This window comes from Protopterus annectens, chromosome 13.part0 (genome assembly GCF_019279795.1).
Source record: "Protopterus annectens isolate FY-2018-M chromosome 13.part0, PAN1.0, whole genome shotgun sequence".
NCBI classification, from domain to species: Eukaryota; Metazoa; Chordata; order Ceratodontiformes; family Protopteridae; genus Protopterus; species Protopterus annectens.
The window spans coordinates 669,595,404-669,619,449 of record NC_056747.1 but is presented as its reverse complement, the minus strand read 5'-3'; the positions used below and the strand labels follow the sequence as shown (position 1 = coordinate 669,619,449).

The window sequence follows — 24,046 nt, the reverse complement described above, 5'->3', positions numbered from 1 at the left end:
CACATTCACAATAAGTGAAAGCTATTTTTGAGTAAAAGCTTCACTCTTCCCTTAGGATAGTTAAGTTTTTTCTTCTAGGTAAGGATTAGTATCGATAGGTTTTTAGGTGTTTTAGATAGCACTCTGGAAAACATTTTGTATTAGGTTTTATATATACTCACACACAGACACACACACTAATTTGTACCGCCCACACAGATTTTTTTACTAATAGTTCTATTGTATTTGAAAAGTAAGTTGTAAATTTTCTGTGTCATAAGTTTGATGGTCGTGTTTCACTGTTGCAGTCATTACAATTGGGTTATCCTGCTGGCAGGCTACCCACAGTCGGCGTGAGTTCCAAAGTCTAGGTCCTGAGTCTGTTGCTTTCGCCTCTTCCCTGACGTCAGTGCGCCAGGGGTATATAAGATGCAGCCGACGCCATTTTCTTCAGTCTTTCTTGCCGCGTGTTGCCCGAAGCAAAAGCAGTTTGCAAGTGCCGGTCGGCCGACTCCTGAAGTTTTCAAATTCGAATTTCAGATCCGTAGTCTTCATTAAAGCTAAGTACCCCATTGGGGAAACTTTTTTCTTGCTCCAGACCGATGTCAGAAAAAGTTAATAACTGTATTTCTTGTGGGAAACAAATACCTCATAAGGATTTTCATTCTTACTGTATTCCTTGCCTAGGCCCTTACCATAACGTTGCTAGTTGTTGGTTTTGTGCTAGATTTAACCAACGGACTATTAAGCGTCGGTACGATTTTGCATTTCATTACTTTGGCAGAAGATTTAATTATATAATGCCGTTGGATCAGCCGACAACCGGAGTTTACAAAAAGAAAAGGACAGGCATCCGAGATCCAAAATTGACAACGAGGCTTCTTCTAGGCATGTCGCTGGTTCTCAATGAGGTGCTTCCGCAGCCCCTGCAGCCCGCTACCTCAGAGCCACAGTCCGCTTCCGACTCCCACGTGGAGCCGACTGGGTCTCTGGAAACTCAAGGTATTGGACACTCGGAAATTATTCCCTCAGATGGGTCCGGAGCCGCTGAGCAGGCATCAGCTTCTGAGGGTGTTTTCAGGCCTATTGAGTTATATGTAAAACCTCCTTCAGCTACAAAGGCTAAAGCAGCTCTAAAGACAAAGAAACAAGTGCAGCATTCACCTGGACAGGCCTCTTAGCCTAAAAAACTGATGCTTAAAATGGCTGAAGACCTTATTACTTTGATCAGGGGTTCCCATCACCCTCCTGAAAAGAGGCCTAGGCGAGAGTTAGAATATGAATCTTCAGACCAGGTTTCCATTTCCTCTGATTCCTCCTCTGAATAGGATTACTCTATTCCTCCCAATGTGGATTCTCATGCTGAAGAATCTTATCCCTTCAACCTCTCCTCCTGAGGATTATTCTTTTGGGGAAACGCTGCATATTATGAGGGAGCATTTCCACTGGGAGAGCCAAGATTACCCGGAATCCAAGAAAAGGCTGAGATTTCCTTTTATTGCCCAAGCACAGGTCCCTTGCTATCCCGCCTATTTTAGACATTGTAGATGATGTATTTACAGAGTCCAGTTTTTCTCCAGACTCTTTACCACCAGCACCTGTTAAGCTAAACAGATACTACAGGGTTCCTGATTCACATCAATTTCTCTACAAGAACCCTGCAGCTGACCCAGAAACCATCTCTCAGGGTCCCAAAGGGGTCAAGGCTTCTACTGCAAAAAACCCTATCCCCTCTGATAGGGATTCTAGGGCCCTAGACAGATGGGACAAAAAGATTTATACATCTGCTACCTTGGCTGTAAGAGCTTTAAATTGCCAGTTTCATATGCTCAAGTATCAGCAATGTCTTATATCTTTGCTTAAACAGAAAATGCCAGCAAATACAGAATGTGCAGACAATAAAGAAATGCAGGATTTATTGCATGCAGCAGAACAAGTTGGAAAGCATACTTAGCAATGTGGTTTTGATTCTCTTGAGGCCTCCTGCAGGGCCGCTGTTACAGGTTCTGTCATTAGGAGGCATGCTTGGTTAAAAGAACAAAATTTGCCGGATCATGTTAAAGCAAAACTGTTAGAAGCTCCTTTACAGCATGATACTTTGTTTGGTGCTAAAGTAGAAGAAGTGTTGAAGAAAATGGAGGACAAGGCTAAATCTATGCAAACAGTCAAGGATTTCTTGCAGGTACAGCCTCCCAGATTTAGCAGGAACTGGCCTACAAAAAATTGGTCCTTTCCAGTGTCGGATGTATCACAAAGGGGCAGATACAGATGCCCCAGAGGCAGATCACAGCCCCAAAGGCAGATCACAGCCCCAAGGCTCATACAGGCCTAAACAATGGGATGCTTCTACCTCCAAGAGTGGAGAGGAAAAATCACAGCCATACAGGAAACCGTCTCAATGACTTTCCACTTCCAGCACCAAGCACTTATCTTTTGGCAGCCCCTTTTAGGAGGAAAGCTAGCACTTTTTTCACAAAATTGGCACATGATCACCCAGGACAATTGGGTTCTAAATATAGTTTCACAAGGCTACAGGTTCCACTTTCACACCCTGCCAAGGCAAAATGGTATGCCAGACCTGCCACGCAATCAATGGGCAGAGGCACACAAACAGGTTTCATCCCTCATGGATATGAGGGCCATTCAACAAGTACCAGAACAAGAGCAGGGTCACGGATTCTATTCAAAACTGTTCTTGGTGCCCAGAAAAGACAAAGCCTGGAGACCAATACTGTACCTATCTATTCTAAACACATATCTGGATATTCCAAAATTCAAAATGTTGACTCTACAGCAGCTTCTGCCCATGTTGGGCAAGAAGGCTTGGCTTGTAACTTTAGATATAAAAGAGGCATACCTGCATGTCCCAATCAGACAAACATGCAGAAGATACCTCAGATTCAAAGCTGGCTCAATGAACTACCAATTCTCTTCACTTCTCTTTGGCTTATCTACTGCACCCAGGGTCTTCACAAAGTGCCTGGCACCAGTAATTGCATTTTGCAGTCAAAGAAGAATACAAATATATCCTTACTTGGATGACAGCCTTATTCAAGCGGAGAACAAGGACATTCTCCTGCAGCATCTGGCATTTGTAAAAAGATTAATGACAAGTCTAGGGTACACAGTAAACCAGAAGAAATCAAAACTTGTACCCTCTCAAGAGATAATATTCCTGGGTGCAAGCTTAAATACAACTGCCCAGATGGCTTATCTCACTCCAGACAAACACAGCCAACTGACTACTTATTTCAAAATGTTAGCAACAAAGACCTAGTTATCTGCAAGAAAAATTCTGCAGGCCTTTGGTTTCATGGCATCCTGCATTCTGCTAATTTCATATGCAAGACTGCATATGAGGAAACATCAATGGTATCTAAAAAGTGTTTGGACTCAACATTGCCACAGCTTGGAAACAATAATTACCCTCATTCCCTGCCTGCAACAGGAGTTTCAATGGTGGGCAAAAGCCTGTCGCCACAACACGGGACAGCCATTCACCTTACCCACAGCCAGGCATACATTGACGACATGCATCAGATTACGCCTGGGGGGGCCATATGGCAGGAAGATGTATTCAGGGCACATGGTCCACAAGTCAAATGCATCTACACATCAATCAAAAAAGATGCTAGCTGTTCAGAATGCCCTAACAGCCTTCAAGGATCAACTTCATTCAAGACAACTACTAATAAAGACGGACAATACTACAGTCATGTGGTACATAAACAAGCAGGGAGGCACATATTCCTACCCCTTCTGCAGGCTAGCCATGAACTTGTGGCACGCAGCATTGACTTACCAAGTACATCTGCAAGCTCAATTCCTGCCAGGAAGGAAATATACTCTGGCAGACGAACTAAGCAGAAACCTATTTGGATCCCCAGGAGTGGAAATTGGATCCACAAGTCTTTAGCATGATAACAAGGACCTGGGGATGCCCGGACATAGACCTATTTGCCTCCCCTCACAGCTACCAACTACAAAGATTCTGCACAAGGACTTATCACAAGCAAGCATGGAAAGTGGATGCTGTATCTTTCAGCTGGAAAAATCTAACAGTATATGCCTTTCCTCCTCTGCCTCTCCTCCCCAAGGTACTCCTCAAGGTCAGACAAGAGAAACCAAAAATGATACTGATTGCCCCAGACTGGCCCCGCCAGCACTGGTACCCAACCCTAAAGAGCTTGTCTCACTGCCCAGCCTGGACATTACCTCATATTCCTCACTTATTGACCCAACAACACCGTCCGATACTGCACAGCCAACTCAAAACCTTAAACTTGGCGGCATGGCAGATAATATAGCCTCTCAAGATGCACCTCTCTCTAAAGCAGTGATGGATGTTATTTTGGAGGCCAGGAGGCCTAGCACCAGAAAATCTTATGCAGACAAATGGAAGAGATTCTGTGCTCGGAACCAAGCACAAGGTATTGACACGATTGTTTCAAATATTCCTCAGATTTTGCAGTACTTGACTGAGATGCTGGATAAAGGCCTTTCCTTTTCATCAATTAAAATTCATGCCTCTGCCATTTCAGCTCATTACAATACAGAACCACCTATTTTTTTCTCATCCGTTACTGAGGCAGTACCTCAGAGGGGCCAAAAGCATAAGACCTCCAAGGAGAGAACCAATACCTGCATGGGACCTCAACTATGTCTTGGAAAAACTCACACTGCCTCCGTTTGAGCCAGCCTCTGCAGCTGACATAAAATTCTTATCCTGGAAAACAGCTCGGCTCCTAGCAATAACCTCCGCTAGAAGAGTCTCGGAGTTACAGGCACTCATGGCTGTGGATCCTTTTATAATTTTCCATCCTGACAGGGTTCAGCTGAGTACAAACCCTACATTTATGCCTAAGGTAGTGTCCAGTGTGGCCCTCAACCAAACAATTCATTTGCCTACTTTTTATCCAAACCCACAGAATAAGGGTGAGAGAATTCTGCTTGGACAGAACTAAAGCTTTCAGAAAGACTGATAAACTTCTAGTGGCATATGCAGCAGCATCACAAGGAAAGCCCATCTCAAAACAGACTATTTCAAAGTGGATAGGCCATTGCATTCGTTTCTGCTATTCACAGCATGGCAAATCAGTGCCTAAGGGCATTAGGCCACATTCAACCAGAGCAGCAGCCACTTCAGCAGCCTTCCTCAGAGGAGTACCAACCAAAGACATCTTAGAGGCTGCAACTTGGAGTTCAGTGCATACCTTTACAAAGCACTATCACTTACCTCTCTACTCTAAATCCAGGGCAGGCTTTGCCACTGCAGTTCTGCAGAGCCTTATAGCCTCTCCTAATCCTGTTTAGCTCCAGACTCCGAACCTTAGCTTTGGGATTCAACCCAATTGTAATGACTGCAACAGTGAAATACGATGAACATAGTACAGTTGTGTACCTACCATACATGTAGATGTTAGAGTGTATTTACTGTTGCAGTCCAGGTTACCCTCCCACCATCCCCCCCTTTTTTTTCATTGCTGGGACCGATCTGTACGTTTCTCCTCTATACAACCTATGTTGGTATTTGCTTGTAGATGAAGGAAAAGTTTTTTTTGGTGTATGCATGCTTATTGGCATAATTTAGCCTACCATTTTAGGGGCACCTGACATCTGGGGCAAGAAAACGGAAGAAAATGGCGTCAGCTGCTTCTTGTATACCCCTGGCACACTGACGTCAGGGAAGAGGCGACAGCAACAGACGCCGGACCTAGACTTTGGAACTCAGGCCGACTGCGGGTAGCCTGCCAGCAGGATAACCCAATTGTAATGTCTGCAACAGTGAATACACTCTAACATCTACATTTATGGTAGGTACACAACTGTACTTTCTAATGTCTGAAAACTCCATTGATTTCAAACTCTCCTCAGCCTGCGGACATGATAGCCCCCCCCCCCAAACCTCCATTCCCTCTGTGTTTATTTCTAGGCCCTTTCAATTTACAGGATAGTTGCAGTATCTGTATATTCTTTGGTACCACAGCACTTCAAGGCATAAGGCAATGCCATATTCTCAAAGGCTTACTGTCTGCTCGGATAGGGTCCAAAATGTCCTCTGAGACCAAGGTACCTTCCACCTCTCTTTCAGATAAAAAGATTGAGGAAGAGAAATCCAAAGAAAAAGATCTAAAGAGAAACTGAGACAAACAAGTTGAATAGATCCAGAAACCTTTTTTTCAAATTTTCTACCCTCTCTTCTGGACTCAAAACACTGTTAAGGTATGGCACCAACATTGTCAAGGCACTTGGATCCAACTGCAGCTCTGGTGTCAATTCCCTCCATGACTTTTTCTCTGGGACCAGGCAGCCCTAGACGTCACTCACTGATACTTCAACAAAAGCTGCCATTGAGACCAGTGTCTTTAGCTTCTTCAAGGTCTGGTCAATCCACCAGACGTCTGACTGATGGATGTCTGCAGTATGAGGAGGAATTTCCTGAGGGCGCTGATCCATCTGGGGGTTTTCCCAGTCCCATCCCTGAGGAGAGGGCTGGAAATAAGCCGTTTGACACTATCCAGTCTTTTTCTGACAGTTGGCTTTTCCTGAGCCAAAGATCATGGGTCTGAACTCCTCTGCCACACCAGCTTCACATCTGATAGTCTGAAAACTTTAGCTTCAACGTCTTCCTTCACTCTCTTGATAAGAGTGCCAGAATCATAGTGTTTGGATTTGAGCTCTGACTGAGTCAACTCTGAAGGTTTTGGAGCTGCTCCTCCACCTTGGTGCTTTGGCTGTAGGCAGCTCTGTTCAGAGGTCATCCTCAGAGATTACCGCTTTTGGAGTTGGGAAACCTATTAACTCTTCTAATAGAGGTAGTTTCTCCTCCGCTTCATTAGCGGAGTGTGCTTTAACACTGTGGAGATGGCTTTGGCTGGACCAAAGAGACTCATGCATGCACAGAGTTCAAATCCATCCCAACTCCTAGTGGATTCTGTGCTTCTTTCCTCTCATTTGGGTCAGCAGGGACAGACAAACCCAATCAGCTTTGAGACCGCTTGACATTCAAGCTCCCCATCTTACTCTGAGGTGTCTCCATCAGAGTGCCCCTGAGACGTAGCTTCAAGAAAATGGCATGCAAACAGAAACAGAGACCCCTGTCCTGATTCTGTCATGGAAGACACAGACTTTGATGATGTAGAAGGTTCCCCCAGACCCCCCCCCAGGACATTTCTTTCAGGAATATTCTAGATTTGGTAAAGCAGAGTAGGAATGGTCCACAAACTTTCTGACAAGTCCATGTTCCTTGAAGCCTTTGGGTCTAGACCATTGACATCCTGGTTGGTCCCACCTCATGACGCCTTAATAGATATCACCACTTAGAAGGCTTGGAAGAAACCTGATGTAGCAGAGCTTACCTGAAACAAAACCAAACAATTTTGGTCGCCTTCAAAAGATAGAACCCCCCCCATAGACACTATGTTGATGTCAGCAGCCAGAAAGAAGGAACTGTCTGAGGAAAGTTCCTCTTTCCATCCACAGTAAACCAACATAACCAGTACACAAGGATAAAGGAACCTTGGTTTTGGAGTTTCCTCTGCCCATCCCCCCTAACAGAAAGTCAAGGGCATTGGACAACGTAGGGAAACAGATCTTCATCAGTGACTTGTACATTTGAGAAGCTGAACTCTCTAGCACCTTGTACATTTCCAGCGAGACTTGATCTAGGAGCTTTCCAAGTCTGTTTTGGGTAATTTACCTATGGATGCCCAAAAGATGGTGGATGCCCAAATGTCTACACTGCAATCTACCTCAAATGTGACCGTGCAACTGCAATCTAATGGAGCTGATGCTACATTAAAGGCAGCAGGTACAGGTATTTACATGCTTGGATGCAGTTATGCGATCTTGTGGAATATTTCAAGTTATCCTTTCAGTGCCCCCTGTGATGGTTCACCCTGTTTGGACATAAAGTAAAAGAAACTCTTACCAGGAGTGAGCAGTATGGTTAAACATGTCCGCTGTGGGAGTAAGTTTTTCAGCTTCTCAGTGATCCCTTTCCAGGAATCAAAGTGGAGTTAGAAAGCTGTGGTTCAAAGAATCCCAAGGTTTTTACCAGGACTCTCCTGGGGATGGACCTCCCCGAGGCAGAAGTAATCCAAATGGATGCTGCCCAAGAGGAAGAAGGGGACTGCAAAACCAATGTTCCCATGAGCCCTTAACTGGGAAATTTTACCAGTGTCTGTGAACCGGTGCCAGACTACTGCATTCACAAAGTACTAAATGAATGTCCTAAATCCCAAAAAAAAAAAAAAAACACCTCAGTTGGTGGCATGGCGTTCTAAAAGCAGCTGGAGGAAGCATGGTCTTGCACCCTTTAGTCTGGCAAGCCTTAAGTTGTAATTCATGGGTGCCATGTATATTCACTAGAGGCTATACCGTACCCTTTTTGGCTTCCCCAAAGAAAGGCTATACCGTACCCTTTTTGGCTTCCCCAAAGAAAAGATTAAAGATTCCCAATGTGCTGCCCAGTCAGTTGGAATCCACTGCAACAGAAGTTTGAGTTGTTAAAAGTCATCCAGCTGGTCCTCGCAGATCAGTTAGGATCTGGAGATTATTCCTGGTTCTTTGTTTCAAAAAATACAGGGGACCTCCGACCAATGTTTGATCTCAGCTACCTAAATTGGTATGTCAGAGTTCCAGATGGTCATGGTACAGTCCATTCTACCTGTACTGACAGACAACTGGATGTGCTGTGTCGATCTCCAGGATGCCTACTGTCACATTAGGGTTCAGAGGCAATTCAGTAGATTTCTTAGATGACAAAAGCTTTTCTAAAGGGAACGTTTTTATTGAGACCACCTCTGTACCTTAGTGGTCCAGTTCCACCTAGGGATATTACAGTTTTACTACAGTATCTAATGCAGAAACACCTTGAACTTGTAGCATTAACAGATTTAAAATTAGTCTCTTGGAAGACTGTCTTTCTGATTGCCATTATGTCAACAAAATGAGTTTCGGAACTGCAAACACTTTCATGCAAGCCACCTTTTCGTACACTGCGGTGGTGGTGCTGCGGTAGCGTTGTCGCCTCACAGTAGAGTCATTGTCCTGTTCGATTCTAAGTCAGAGCGTCTTCTGTGTGGAGACGTGCATGAATGGGCATACCTTCGTTGAAGGTTGTGCATCAGGGCTGGCAACTTGACACGTAAGATTCTACTGCCAATCATTAGTGGACTGGAGTTCCGCTGTGGCGACCCCTAACCAGGAAAAGCCAAAAGACACAACAACAACCTTTCTGTAATTTCTACAAAGATAGTTTCAGTGAGAGCAATTTGCTAGTTCCTGTGTAAGGTGGCATCAGAATCAAACTTGAATCAACAAATTGATTTACTTGTGTTCTTTCCAAACTTTGCTAACAAGGGAGAACAACACCCTCCATACCTTTAAATGTCCAGAGACAACTCTGGTTTAATTTACATCATACTAAAAACATTAGGAAGTCAGACCAGGTATGCATCTTTTTCCAGGATAAAACTAGGACAACATGTATCAAAAGGTACGCTTTTTACGTGGCCAGCAGACTGCATTTCCTTTGTAAGACAAGAGGGCTGTCTTTACAGTCTAAACCTAAGGCTTACTCTACCAGAGCAGTGGCGACTTCAGCAGCATTTACCAAAAGTACCTGTCCGTGATATATGGTCACCAACAACTTGGTCAGCAGTTCATACCTTTATATCTCATAAGTTTGGTGTGCAGTCTAGAGTTCACACATCCTTTGTCTCTGCCATTCTCTGGAATGTCCTTCCTTGAGTCCACCAGGTCCTTTTTAGGTAGCTTGGGAATCTGTCTGTCCCACACATTGAATCAGACAAAAAAAAAAGACATTAGATGCAAAAGTTATGTACTTAATCCGTGTTGTCTTATTTTTGTCTGATTCATCTTCCCTCTCTCCTTTCCCCCTTCCAAATTGTCATTGTCATTTTACATCATCTGGGGCTCAATCAGACCTTGATGGGACCATCTCTGCATCCACTTTTTTTCTATAGTGAAGAATAGTATCAAATCCCATTTCTTTATTCCTCCCTGCAGTTTAGAGATGCTTTGAAGTCAGTTTGCAAACTTGATTTGACGTAAATCCAGCTGTTAGGAGGGAATTGTGGGTAGGGGTGGAGTCAGAGCTCTCAGATCCAGTAGTCTGGTATAAGACACTGAGGTCACATCTGACTGAATCAGACATCCCACATGTTGAACCAGGCGAAAGTAAGACAACATAAGTACGTAATTTTTGTTTTCCTCCCTCCACCTCTTTTCTTTTACTTCCTTGGGATTTCCTTATGGTTAGGGTGAATATAAACACCTTATTCCTTACCCCATTCCTTCTTTCTTTCCTTCCTAAGTTGATCTATTGTCTGGAGAGGTAGCTTAATAGATCCCTTCTTACCTGAGCAATCCTGGTCAGGAGTCCACTTCATAAAGGATCTATTCATGCTGTGGTCTCTGACCTTAACATTGGTGGTAAACCATGGCAAGAAAGCTAAAGATGACATGGGTGGATGCCCTTGTTCTACCAGTGATTTGCTGTTATCCATGTGGGGGGGGGGTGTCTGCCTATCCTGGAAGAGTAGGTTTGCCAAGCTCTGGAGGTCAGGCCAGGCATCAGTTCTCCTGAGGCACATGTCCCAAGAAGTTATCACTCCTGCAGTGGTGAACATAATCAAACATCAACATTTGCAATAAGTTCCAGACAAAACTGTTACTGTGGTGCATCATTAAGCTGAGAGTCGCTCACTCCTACAAGCTATGCAGACTTTAGCTTGTGTTGCAGAAGCTTTCGGTAAGTCTAGTAAACGGCTCTGAACTTTAAACCTGGAGATGTCTATACTGTGTCTATATTTACTGTTTGGTATGGAGTAGTGGACCTATCATGTCATGATAGCTCTAGAAAATAATCAACTTAACTGGCCAATTGTTTGTCAAAGGTAAAGATCAAAATATTACCTAGAATACAAGTTTTTTTTTTTTGTAAAGTTTTCAGCATTTCACTAAAAATGTCCCCTTGAGAGTTAAACATAACTTGATTTTACAAATATATTTAAACTAAGTGCACATTATAACTATGTATCAGTAAGGTAAATTGATGTAAAGATACTCGGACCATTGATTAAGTTGGCTTTCCAGACACTGGCCAGAACAACATACTAAGAGTTTACTGTGGTAACACTGCTCATTTATGGTTATGCATCCTTGATACTTTCATGTCCTTTTTTTTCCTTTCTCCTGTTGCTCATGCAAGTATTGTTGCACATTTGTAAGTTGCAGTTTCTTACTAGAAGATGAGTGATAATCTTAAAAAAATAAATAAATAAAACTTGGATGGTAATGAGCCGATATTGACTTCATAACAGTTTAGTAATGTTCTAACTGTAAAATGTCTTACTGAAAAAGTGTTAATGTGTTTAGTTGGCAGATGGCTTGCAGTATATATTTGCCCACGTGGGTCAGCTCACAGGAATGTACAGGTACAAATACAAACTGATGAGACAGATTCGTATGTGCAAGGACCTCAAACATCTCATTTACTACAGATTTAACACTGTAAGTACAGCTTAGAGCACATGGATTCACTATCTTAGAATTACTTGTTGCCATCTTGTTGAGAGTACACAAGTCTGAAATCTGTTAATGAAACACTTTGAAAAATTGTACATTAATTAAATTAAGAACTATTTGCGTCTTTTTGTGGTGCAACTCTGCCTTTTGTTTCTGTATTTTGTTTACAAAGAGACAGCAAGGGTGTGTTCACTTACCTTATGGAGTGGTATTTTATGTCCCTTATCATTTGTTTAATTTTGTAATTTGTCAAAGGCATCTCCTTTTTTTTTTTTAACAAGACTGAATTACAATGAAGAGGTCTATATTTTGCAGATAGTGATTGGAGATTAGTTGGTGTAGGGGCTAGTCCAGTATGTAGCTCAAACCAGAGTGTTTACTTTTTTCCCTTTTCACAGAGCATCTGAAGAGTGGTAGGTGCCTGTGGATCAAACAGTTTAGTTTACTTGCATTTTGACTGGGTTAGTCAAACTAGACCAGTGGCCTCTCTTTCAGAGGAAACGTGGTGGTATTTCTACTACAGACAAATTCAGCCACAGCACCAGGGAGCTTACCCTTCTCCTTTTTTGATAAGTGCATTGGAGTCTTTTACATCCGTTTGAGCTTACCACCAGCTCAGGTTGTTAGGCCCTTGGTTTAAAGTCTCATCTGAGGGCTAAACACTCTGGAGTGCAGCACCCCTTATACTTCACTGCAGTGTCAGTATTGTTAAATTGATCCAAATACCCTGGGTGGGAATAGAACACACACCCTTTTGATCTTCCAGGTGAGTATGCTACATTTTGGACTACTGGCACTGCTTATAGTAGAATCTTTTGTATATAGGAGTGTTGGGTGACTAGTTGGATTATCTTGGTGGAGGTAGTATATTGGAATGATTTTTCAAAAGTGAACTTTGTGGTGTGCTCTATTGTCTTAATAGTACTACATCAGGCTTGTTGCAGTGGATGAGCATTAGAGGGCTGCTTTTTATTACTGCTTTTCTTTAAGCCTCGAGTCTCCTGCATTTGAATCGTCCATGCAGTATCTCTGCTCCTTGTGACTGCTGTTCATTGTCCAGGTGAATGTGGTCCTGCATTGTTTGTGGGTCAGCCTGCAGTGGCTTGGTCAACTGAATGTGGCATCATGTGTAATACTGGTGGTAACTGCGTAAAAATTGTAATTCTAGATTATATTAACTATGTATGTCTGTACATAGGGTAGTTAAGGGCCTGTGCAGTACATTGATCATATTTTCATTGCAACGAGTTCAAACATATTTTTATGTAATTCTTTTTCCTGGTTTGTGTACTGGTCTAAAACTTATTTTCAGCCACAGTGTATGCACAAGGTACATTACAAATCCCACAAAATTTAGAACAAGTTTTCTCTGGTGGGTGGCTCAATAAAGGAAGATGTGTAGCACGCAATTCATCTTCAGAGTAATCTTAAGTTATCTTAACTTAACAGAATATGGAGAACATTCCAGTTGGTATAGGTAGTGTAACTTAGTCACAAATCTTGTCGTTGCGTAGGGTTTCAGCAGTTGTAGGTCCTTATTCCCTATTAGCACATTTTTTTCACTGTGATCTTCCTAAGATTGAGCCCAACACACATTGTGGATTGTCCTTTGGCAACTGCACTTATTGGAGAAGTGGGAGCTGAACATCAGATGGCTGTCAAACGTAACTGCTGAAGAATTTATTTCATTACTTTAGGTGCTGCTCCCTAGTTGGCTTTTGTGCATCTGCCATGCAGTGCATGCAGACATCAACCTGGCTTGCATCTCTGTATTTCCACTGCTGCCTCTCATGTCATCTTCCTGCAAAGTCCTGTACTGTAGTGCATCTGGAGCTAACTTTCTGGTTCTCTCCACAGGTTCTTCTGATGAGACATTCTTTAATCCCTTTCCTAGGTTAGGAGAGCTGACCGTTTGACTGTTCATTCCTAACACTCCTTGCAAGCTCCACATCTAAAATCTGGTTACTTGCACTGTAGTTAGTGCTAACTGATTAATCCGAGATGCTTTTTGATGGTCTGTGTCTTTTTTTTTTTTTTTTTTTTTTTTTTAACGTAGCCTGTCCTACATGGCCATCCGTGTTTTCTTTACTACTTTTCAAGCAATTTAGGAGTAAGTTTGCAGAAGTAGACACATCTGTGGCAGTGGTACTGTTTTAAGCAGTTATTTACTAGCATGTCGACACCAGACTTTCAGGCATCCAGTTTGACCACAAGGCAGTTATGACAGGATTTTGACTTGCACTGTTAGATTCTTAACAGTGAATGCGCTGGTGTAAGTTTGGTTTGTAAGAATTGGAAGGAGAAAGATTATTCGTTAATCGGTTATTCTTCATGAAGTAATGAATAAGTGTAGTTTTAAGGACTCTACTATATATAGAATACTATTCTTAATGGCAAAGAAGACTTTTTTTTTTTTTTTTTTTTAACAAAGAATGTATGTGGATGCTTGCATCATTTGTTTTTCTACTTTGGAAAGTTAATGCATCCATAATAAATGAATTCTGAGGTGGCCAAAATAAAGAATGTAGTTTATCAGATGTTGGCAAAGGGTAGTGATAAATTTGTCACTTGTTAAATGTGGTATTGTGACTTTTTTGATGGTCTTTTTCAGTAACCTCTGTCTAGGCAGTAATAGACATTGTACTGTGCAAATATGTAGATATTGCAATGCACAAGTATTTAAATTTAATAAAGTGTGTTTAGACAGAGTTTGCTTCAGTTTTAAATGTCTCTTTTGTTGTATAATAAATAAAGTAACATTTTTAGGATCTGTTTTCAGAGGTTTTAGAACCATAAATTTGTAGGACTTAATGGTCTACACATGTCTTCATTGAAATGACACTAAAATGTTGGCCATTCTTTAGACGTCAAATTAATAAAGTTGTCAAAGTAATACAGATGTAATGAGAGAGAGAGAGACTAAAAGTTTAGTTAAAAATGGTAGAGTGTGATGGAATAGAAAGCTGCAGAAGTAGTGCAGTATTGAAGATCATGTTCACTAGTGATGTAACTTGTGTACGATGGTCTTCAGATTGCAGACAGCCAAAGAAGTTTGATACTCAACAAACGTTGACTTGGATGTCAGCATTGCATGGCTTGTGAGAGACATTTGGAGGAGAAACGAGCAACTCCTATACATAACTAAAGGTAAAAGACTGAATCGGAGCAGTAGAAATGATGAATAGAGAGGAGGACGAGAAGGCTTCTGCTATAGCCACGTACAGAGCAGCACATTGTTTAGAGAGAACTAATTGTTTAAAAGCCAATAAACATTCAGTCTGGGGAAAAGTTCAGCTTCTGCCTGGATGCTACTAAGAGAGAAGACATTTGGAGAAAGTAGGAGAGCATCATCTAGAAAGGAAGAAGAAGCTCTGCCTGGGAAGAAAGGTGTACCTTGCATGTGTTCAGCAAAAAGCGGTGCAGGTTTCAGTTTTAGCAGAGGAAATGGTTTTTAGTAATTAAGAAGAAACAAAAGTAGTCAGTTGCATTTTTAGGTGCTTAAAATAAGGGATAGGCTTACGATATAAAGTCCAAAGGCTGAAAAATAAATTGAAGCTTTAAGTAGTTCAGATAAGTTGATACAGCTGCAGAATTGGAGACTAAAATGATGTAGACTGAACTGTTTCAAAAATAAGAGAAGACTAAACATTGATAAAATCTGATTTTTTACTGTACCAGAGAAACTGGAAGGAATAGACCACATTAATTATATTAATGCAAATAAGCACTTGGACCGGTGTTCCCCAGCAGGATTTGTTAAATGTGTTAATTGAAAGGGTGTAAGGCACAATGTCTATTTTACAGAACTGGCCGTGAAAAATCAATAAAGACCTATATTAGTAAATAAGTAATCCTACTAGCAGAAAGAGCTACTACTGGCAAAACTCTGGTAGAAGAGAGAAGTAGTCAAAATTGAGGACATCAGTGTGTTTGTGGAAATATTCTCTGTACACCAGGCAGAAGAGAAGCAAGTTCACCCCTGAGGTTGGGGGATGTTGAGAGGCAGGTGTGAGTTTCAAGTTCTCTATACAGTTGTCTTTGGCGTATTTTGTTTCTTTGGAGGTATTACACACTGAAGACAGTAGCTTTTCAGGTCTTGCTCTTAGTAAATGGTTTATGTGTGACCTTTTTACCCATTAGCTTAGCTGTTTTGTTTCAAACTCTGTATGATATTCTTCATGTTTCACTGTTGCAGTCATCACATGTGGGTTTATCTGCCTGCAGGTAGCACTCAGCCATTCTGAATACCAGAGTCTTGGATTGCTGCATCGGATGCTGTCTCTTCTTCCATGACATCAGGTCGTCAGGGGTATAAAACATGCAGCCGATGCCATTACATCTGTGTCTTGCTGCGAGGTGCCTGAAGCAGAAGCAGTTAGCAAGTGCCGGTCGGCCAACTCCTGAAATTTTCCTTTTCGAGTTTCAGAAACGAAGTCCTTCAAAAAAAGCTAAGTACCCTCACAGGTGGGGATCCTTTTCTCTTGCTCTTAACCAATGTCATTAAAAGTTAGCAATTGTCTTACCTGTGGAAAGCAAACACATCATAAAGATTTTCATTCGTACTGCATTCCTTGCTTAGGCCCAGACCACGGCGTCCCTCACTGTCAGTTTTGTGCCTTGTTCAACCCCCGAACCATTTATCGTTGGGCTATATTTGCAGCAAATTATTTTGGTACTTAGTATGACAAGCCAGAAATGGCTTCGGTAAGCCGTCCGACTACCGATATTCCGAAAAAACATAAGGATAAAGACAGAGACAGACCGCATAAGTCCAAAACTGCTGACAAAGCTTCCGTTAAGCTAGTCGCCAGTCCGCCGGTACTCAGTGAGGTGCTTTCGCAGCCCCTGATACCCGCTACCTCAGATTCGCAGACCTCTACTGAGACCCTTTCGAAGTCCAGTATGGTGCGAGATGCTTCTTCGACAATGGAACCTGTGGATGTCTCTACCTTGGATGGGTCCGGAGCTGCTGTGCAGGCACCGGCTTCTGAGGGTGTATTCAGGCCTACAGACTTTCATTTTAAACCGATGCCATCTTCTTCATCCAGGCCTAAAACTCGACCCACGCCTAGAAAACCAACGTCCAGACTGCATGCTCAGGCCCATATGCCTATAAAATGCTTAGAATGGCTGAAGACCTTATTACTTTATTTAGGTGAAGCCAGCCTTCCCCCCTAAAAAACCTAGAACTGATTTTCCTTCGGATTATGCTGATCAGGAATCTGATATTTCTGTTTCTTCTGATAACCAGGATTTGCCCTTATCTACCTATGAGGATTCTGATGTAGAGGATTCCATTCCCTCTGCTTCCCTTCCAGAAGATTTTTCTTTTGGTGAAACCTTGCACACCTTTAGGGAGCATTTCCACTGGGAAAGCCAGGATTATTCTGACTCCAAAAAGAGGCTCAACACAGGCATTTAGCTATCCCTCCTGTTCTGGACATTATAGATGGTACTTTCTTGGAATCTAGCCTTTCCCCAGACACTTCACCTCCAGCTCCCAAAAAACCTGACTGGTATTAGAGTACCTTACTCTCCCAAGTTCCTCTTCAAGAATTCTACTGCAGATCCAGAGACCATTTCCAAGGACCTAAGGGCATTAAGGCTACTGCTGCCAAAAACCCTACCCTTTTGGATAGAGATTCTAGAGCCTTGGACAGATTGGGTAAGAAGGTATATACTTAAGCTACTTTGACCATTAGGCCTTTACATTGCCAGTTTCATATGTTAAAGTACCAGCAGCATATTCTGGGACTACTTAAACAGAAAATGATGTTGATTCATGACTGTGCTGAACACAAAGAATTACAGGGTTTAATGCATTCTGCAGAACAAGTTGGTAAACACACTTTGCAATGTGGTTTTGATTCTTTAGAAGTATCTTGCAGGGCTGCTGTCAGTGGGTCTGTACTTAGAAGGCATGCTTTGCTTAAGGAGCAAAACTTGCCAGATCATGTTAAAGCTAAATTACTGGATGCTCCCTTAAACCAAGACCACCTGTTTGGCAACAACGCTGAAGAAGTCTTCAAAAAGATGGAGGAAAAAGCTAAATCTATGCAAACTGTCAGATTTCCTGCAAGTACAGCCTCCCAGATTTAGTAGGCATTGGTCTTCAAAGAATTTGTCCTTTCCAGCCTCTTCCAGGCCTTCAGTCCAAACCCAGGAACAGCAGACCACCTAGGTTACAGTTTCAGACTACGCACAGGCCTAAGCAGTGGGGGTCCCCCACTTCCAAAGCAGGGATTAGTAAGACACCCCCCCAATGGAAAAATGACAATGACTTGACCTTAAATCTTCCAAGCCTTGCTCAGCTGCCTGCTCCCTTAGGAGGAAAACTCGCCCTGCATTCAAAAAACTGGGAACTCATTACCCAGGACAAATGGGTTTTGAATATAGTTTCCCAAGGATGCAGGTTCCACTTCCGCACCCTATCAACCCCAAACTGTTAGCCAGACCTACCCCCCAAGTCAGCAGGCAGACGCTCCTACAGCAGGTTCTCCCTCTTCTAAGTATCAGGGCTATTCAGCCTGTCCCAGCAGAAGAAAGGGGACAAGGTTTTTATTCAAGACTTTTCCTGGTACCCAGAAAAGACATCTCCTGGCATCCCATCCTGGACCTCTCTAAACACCTTTTTGGTAATCCTAAAATTCAGAATGCTAACACTTCAACAGCTGCTTCGCATGCTAGGCAAAGATGCCTGGTTGGCAACCTTAGACTTACAGGAAGCTTACCTGCACATTCCAATAAGGGAATATTGCAGGAAATACATACGCTTCAAGGCAGGCTCCATGCACTATCAGATGTTCATCGTGTTTCACTGTTGCATTCATTACTCTTGGGTTATCCTGCTGGCAGGCTACCCTCAGTTAGCCAGAATTCCAAAGTCCAGGTCCGGCGTCGGTTGCTGTTGCCTCTTCCTGATGTCAGTGCGCCAGGGGTATAAAAGATGCAGCCGACGCCATTTTCTTCAGTCTTTCTTGCCACGCGGTGCCCGAAGCAAAAGTAGTTCCCAAGTGCCGGTCGGCCGACTCCTGAGATTTTCAAATCAGAATTTCAGAACCGAAGTCTTCATTAAAACTAAGTACCCCATTGGGGAAACTTTTTTTTTCTTGCTCCAGACCAACGTCAGAAAAAGTTAACAATTGTATTTCTTGTGGGAAGCAAATACCTCATAAGGATTTTCACTCTTACTGTATTCCTTGCCTAGGCCCTGATCACAACGTTGCTAGTTGTCGGGTTTGTGCTAGATTTAACCAACGCACTATCAAGCGTCAGTTCGATTTTGCTTTTCATTACTTTGGCCGAAGATTTAATTATATAATGCCGTCGGACCAGCCGACAACCGGAGTTTACAAAAAACACAAGGACAAGGAAAAAGATAGGCATCCGAGGTCCAAAACTGACGACGAAGCCTCTGCTAGGCCAGTCACCAGTTCTCAGTGAGGCGCAGCCCCTGGCGCCCGCTACGTCAGAGCCACAGGCCGCTTCCAACTCCCACGTGGAGCCGATTGGGCTTTTGAATACTCAAGGTATTGGAACCTCGGAAATCAATCCCTCAGATGGGTCCGGAGCTGCTGAGCAGGCATCGGCTTCTGATGGTGTCTTCAGACCTACACAACTATATATTAAGCCTTCTTCTGCTTCAAAAGACTAAAGCAGCTCTAAAGACAAAGAAACAAGTACAGCATTCTCCTAGTCAGACTTCCACGCCTAAAAAACGGATGCTTAAAATGGCCGAAGACCTAATTACTTTGATCAGGGGCTCCCATCCCCCTCCTGATAAGAGGCCTAGGCAAGAGACAGAGTATGATTCTTCTGATCAGGTTTCTATTTCCTCTGATTCCTCTTCTGAACAGGATTATACTCCATGCTTCCCTATGAGGATTCTGATGCTGAAGAACCCATTCCATCAGCCTCTCCTCCTGAGGATTATTATTTTGGGGAAACCCTGCATACCATGAGGGAGCATTTCAACTGGGAGAGCCAAGATTATTCTGAATCTAAGAAAAGTCTCAGAGACTTCCTGCTACTTCCTCAGCACAGGCCCCTTGCTATTCCTCTGTGCTAGACTTTGTAAATATATTTTCAGAGTCCGGCCTGTCCCCTGACTCTCTATCCCCTGCACCTGCTAAGCCAGACAGATACTACAGGGTCCCGGATTCTCATAAATTCCTATATAAAAACCCCACTGCTGACCCAGAAACTATATCTCAGGGTCCCAAAGGGTTTAAAGCTTCCACTGCAAAAAACCCTGTCCTGTCTGATAGGGACTCTAGGGCACTAGACAGATGGGGGAAAAAAGTCTACACTTTTGCTACCCTGGCTGTGAGGGCTTTAAATTGTCAGTTTCATATGCTTAAATATCAGCAGTATTTAATGTCACTGCTTAAACAGAAATTATTGATAAATTCTGAAAGTTCAGAGAACAAGGAATTGCAGGATTTATTGCATGCAGCTGAACAAGTGGGAAAGCATACTTTGCAATGTGGTAATGATTCACTGGAGGCCTCTTGCTGGGTCGCTGTTACAGGTTCTGTTATTAGAAGGCATGCTTGGTTAAGGAACAGAATCTGCCTGATAATGTTAAAGCAAAATTATTAGATGCACCATTACAGCATGATACTTTTTTGGTACTAAAGCAAAAGAGGTGTTGAAAAAAATGGAGGATAAAGCAAAATCTATGCAGACAGTCAAGGATTTCTTACAGGTACAGCCACCCAGGTTTAGCAGGAACTGGCCTTCAAAAAATTGGTCCTTTCTAGTGTCGGACAGACCACAGAGGCAGATACAGGCATCCCAGAGGCAGATATCAGCCCCAAGGCTCATACAGGCCTAAACAATGGGGTGGTCCTACCTCCAAAAGCGGAGAAGACAAGTCACAACCTTACAGGAAACAGTCCCAATGATTTTCCTCTACCGGATCCAAGCACTTTTCTTTTGACAGCCCCTTTAGGGGGAAAACTAGCACTTTTTTCATCAAATTGGAAAATGGTTACCCAAGGGAAATGGGTCCTGAACAGTGTCCCAAGGCTACAGGTTCCATTTTCACACTCTACCAAGGTCAGAAGGTATGCCAGACTTGCCACACAATCAATGGGCAGAGGCACAAAAACAAATTACAGCCCTCATGGACATGAGGGCCATTCAACTAGTGCCACAACAAGAGCAGAGGCAAGGATTTTACTCCAGACTTTTCCTATTGCCCAGAAAGGACAAAACCTGGAGACCAATACTGGATCTGTCTATACTAAATACATTTCTGGAAGTTCCAAAATTCAAGATGTTGACTCTACAGCAGCTACTGCCCATGCTGGGCAAGAAGGTTTGGCTCTTAACTTTGGACCTAAAAGAGGCATACCTGCATGTCCCAATCAGACAAAATTGCAGAGGATACCTCAGATTCATAGATGGCTCAATGCAATACCAATTCTCTGCACTGCCATTTGGCTTATCTACTGCGCCCAGGGTCTTTACAAAATGCCTGGCACCAGTAATTGCGTTTTGCAGACAAAGAGGAATTCAAATATACCCCTACTTGGACGACTGCCTAATTCAAGCAGAGAACAAAGACATTCTTCTAAAGCATCTGGTGTTTGTAAAAAGATTACTAATTGGCCTAGGGTACACAGTAAATGAAAAATAAATCAAAACTAGTGCCCTCTCTAGCGATAATATTCCTGGGTGAAAGTTTAAATACAACTGCCCAGATGGCTTATCTCATGCCAAACAAACAAAAACAGCTGACTACTTACTACAAGAAATTGGCAACAAAAACTGACTTATCTGCAAGGAAAATCCTGCAGGCCTTGGGTTTCATGGCATCCTGCATTCTACTACTACCATATGAGGAAACTACAATGGTATCTAAAAAGTGTTTGGACTCAGCATTGCCACAGCTTAGAGACTCATTCCCTGCCTGCAACAGGAGTTTTGATGGTGGGCAGAAGCCTGTCACCACAACAAGGGTCTGCCATTCAGTTTACCCACAGCCAAACAGACCCTGACAACGAATGCATCAGATTATGCCTGTGGGGCCCATATGGCAGGAAAATGTATTCAGGGCACATGGCCTGCAAACCAGATGCATCTTCACATCAACCAAAAAGAGATGCTAGCTGTTCAAAATGCCCTGACAGCCTTCAAGGACCTGCTTCATCCAGGACAGTTACTGATAAAGACAGACAGCACTGCAGTCATGTGGTACATAAACAAGCAGGGAGGTACACATTCCTACCCCCTCTGCAGACAAGCAATGACCTTATGGGACACAGCATTGGCCTTTCAAGTTCACCTGCAAGCACAATTCCTGCCAGGAAAAACAAATACTCTGGCAGACGAACTAAGCAGAAACCTCATGGATTCCCACGAATGGAAACTGGATTCACAAGTCTTCAGCATGATAATAATGAAATGGGGATGCCCAGACACAGATCTTTTTGCTTCCCCTCAAAACTGCCAATTGCAGAGATTTTGCACAAGGATTTATCACAAGCAAGCATGGAAAGTGGACGCCCTATCCTTCAGCTGGAAAAATCTAACAGTGTATGCTTTTCGCTCACTGCCTTTTCTTCCCAGGTACTCCTAAAAGTCAGACAAGAGAAGCCAAAAATGATACTGATTGCACCAGAATGGCCACGCCAGCACTGGTACCCAATCCTAAAGAGCTTGTCTCAAGGTCCAGCATGGATATTGCCTCAACTTCTCACTTGCTGACCCAGTAAAACAATCAGATCCTGCACAGCCAACTCAAGACCTTAAATCTGGCAGCATGGCGGATAATGTAGCCATTCAGAACACTCCTCTTTCAAAAGCTGTTATGGATGTTATCTTGGAGGCCCAGTACCAGAAAATCTTATGCTGAAAAGTCGAAGAGATTCTCTGCTTGGAACCAGGAGCAGGGCATTGACACATGTGTACCAAATATCCCTCAGATTTTACAATACCTAACTGAGATGCTAAACCAAAGGCCTTTCTTTCTCATCCATTAAGATTCATGCCTCTGCCATTTCAGCCCATTACAATACAGAACCACCTATCTTTTCTCATCCTTTAATAAAATAACAGATGCGTGATGTAAAAGCCTGGGACCAAAGACCACTGCTCGAACAGAAGGATGTTAAAAAATAAAGAATTTATTTTCAAAAATCACACAGAGCTCCAATAGATAACTCAGGTTTAGCGCTTTCATCTGCTAAAGGCAGACTTCTTCAGAACCAATTAAACCACAGTGATTTTCTCTTTTAAAAGCAATTTGGCACCAAAAAAAAGTTATCCTTTTAAAGAGCCATAAGCACAACCACAACACACAAAATGTTTGCAATAAAATAATCATGAATTAACAATCATCATAAAAATGCTTTAAAAATGCATCATATATAAATGACTATACAAAATCCATAATATGCAATGTAAAAATAGAAATAAGTGTAAAATTAAATGCATAAATGAATGCATAATTTATAAGCATCATGCTAATAAAAACTAATGAAAACTACGCTTGGTAGAAAATGAGTGGTAGTAACTGGTGATGAATAAAAAGCTGAATAAAAGGCCACATACAACAAACAACATATACTACTCTAATTTACTTTTCAACAAGAAAATTTAGTATAAATATAAATCAATCCAATAGTAAAAAGGATTTTATGCTTATACAATCATTAAGTCCTGGGCTGGTTGTGGCATCACATAAAATTTGCCACTTACTTTCCAACATGGCTAAATATACCTTCCAGTTTCCTCCACTAATTGAAACATCAGTGTGGTCTATGATAGTAAATACAAAGGAATGTGCAGGACCTTTCTCCATAATATGCTTGCTTAGAGCATTATTATAATCATTCCTTTTTATCTTATACAAATGTTCATAGATTCTAGTTTTGAACTTCCTTTCCGTCTTACCAATGTAATATGCCGAGCAGGATAAACAAGTAGCCAAATACACTACTCTCTGTGTACTACAATTCCCAGTCTTGCTATTTACATAAGTCTTGGTCACGTTATTTAAACTAATGACCTTACTACTATTGATGTATTTGCATTGATTGCATGAGCCACATCTCATAGTACCTTTACTGTGATTTCCCGATGTTTTCTCTCCTTTATAGGTCTCTAATAAATTTTTCAAATTGGGAGAAGTTTTGAGAACACATTTGGGATGATTACCTGCAAGGCTACTTATATCATCAGAAATAGTAAGGATGTCCCAATGTCTATAAGATTTCTTTAACAAGGTTAGTGTAAGGGTTAAACCTAATCACACATACAATGTCAACCTTGTGCAGATCAGTTCTTTTGGGTACAACAAGGAATTTTCCTAATAAGGGTAGATATTTGTTCCCCCATTCTTGTTTTACATATTTTAGAGTATCAACTAACATAGATTTTGGATATCCTCTATTCAAGAACATCTTATAAATAGTGTCCAATTCCTTTTCCATGATGTCCTTACTAGAAGACATGCGTGCTGCACGTATACATTGTCTTTTGAACACATTCTTAAAGATGTGTGGAG

The 24,046-nt window shown here is 42.3% G+C and overlaps 1 protein-coding gene across 1 annotated transcript in view; it reads left to right on the top strand.

The window, feature by feature from the left end:
- PRPF8 (pre-mRNA processing factor 8) overlaps positions 1-24,046 on the top strand; it is a 2,252,227-nt gene that overhangs the window by 348,226 nt on the left and 1,879,955 nt on the right. The window contains exon 11 of the mRNA XM_044054875.1: positions 11,383-11,517. Within this exon, the coding sequence (XP_043910810.1) occupies positions 11,383-11,517 (135 nt within the window). The remainder of the gene's footprint in view (positions 1-11,382; positions 11,518-24,046) is intronic.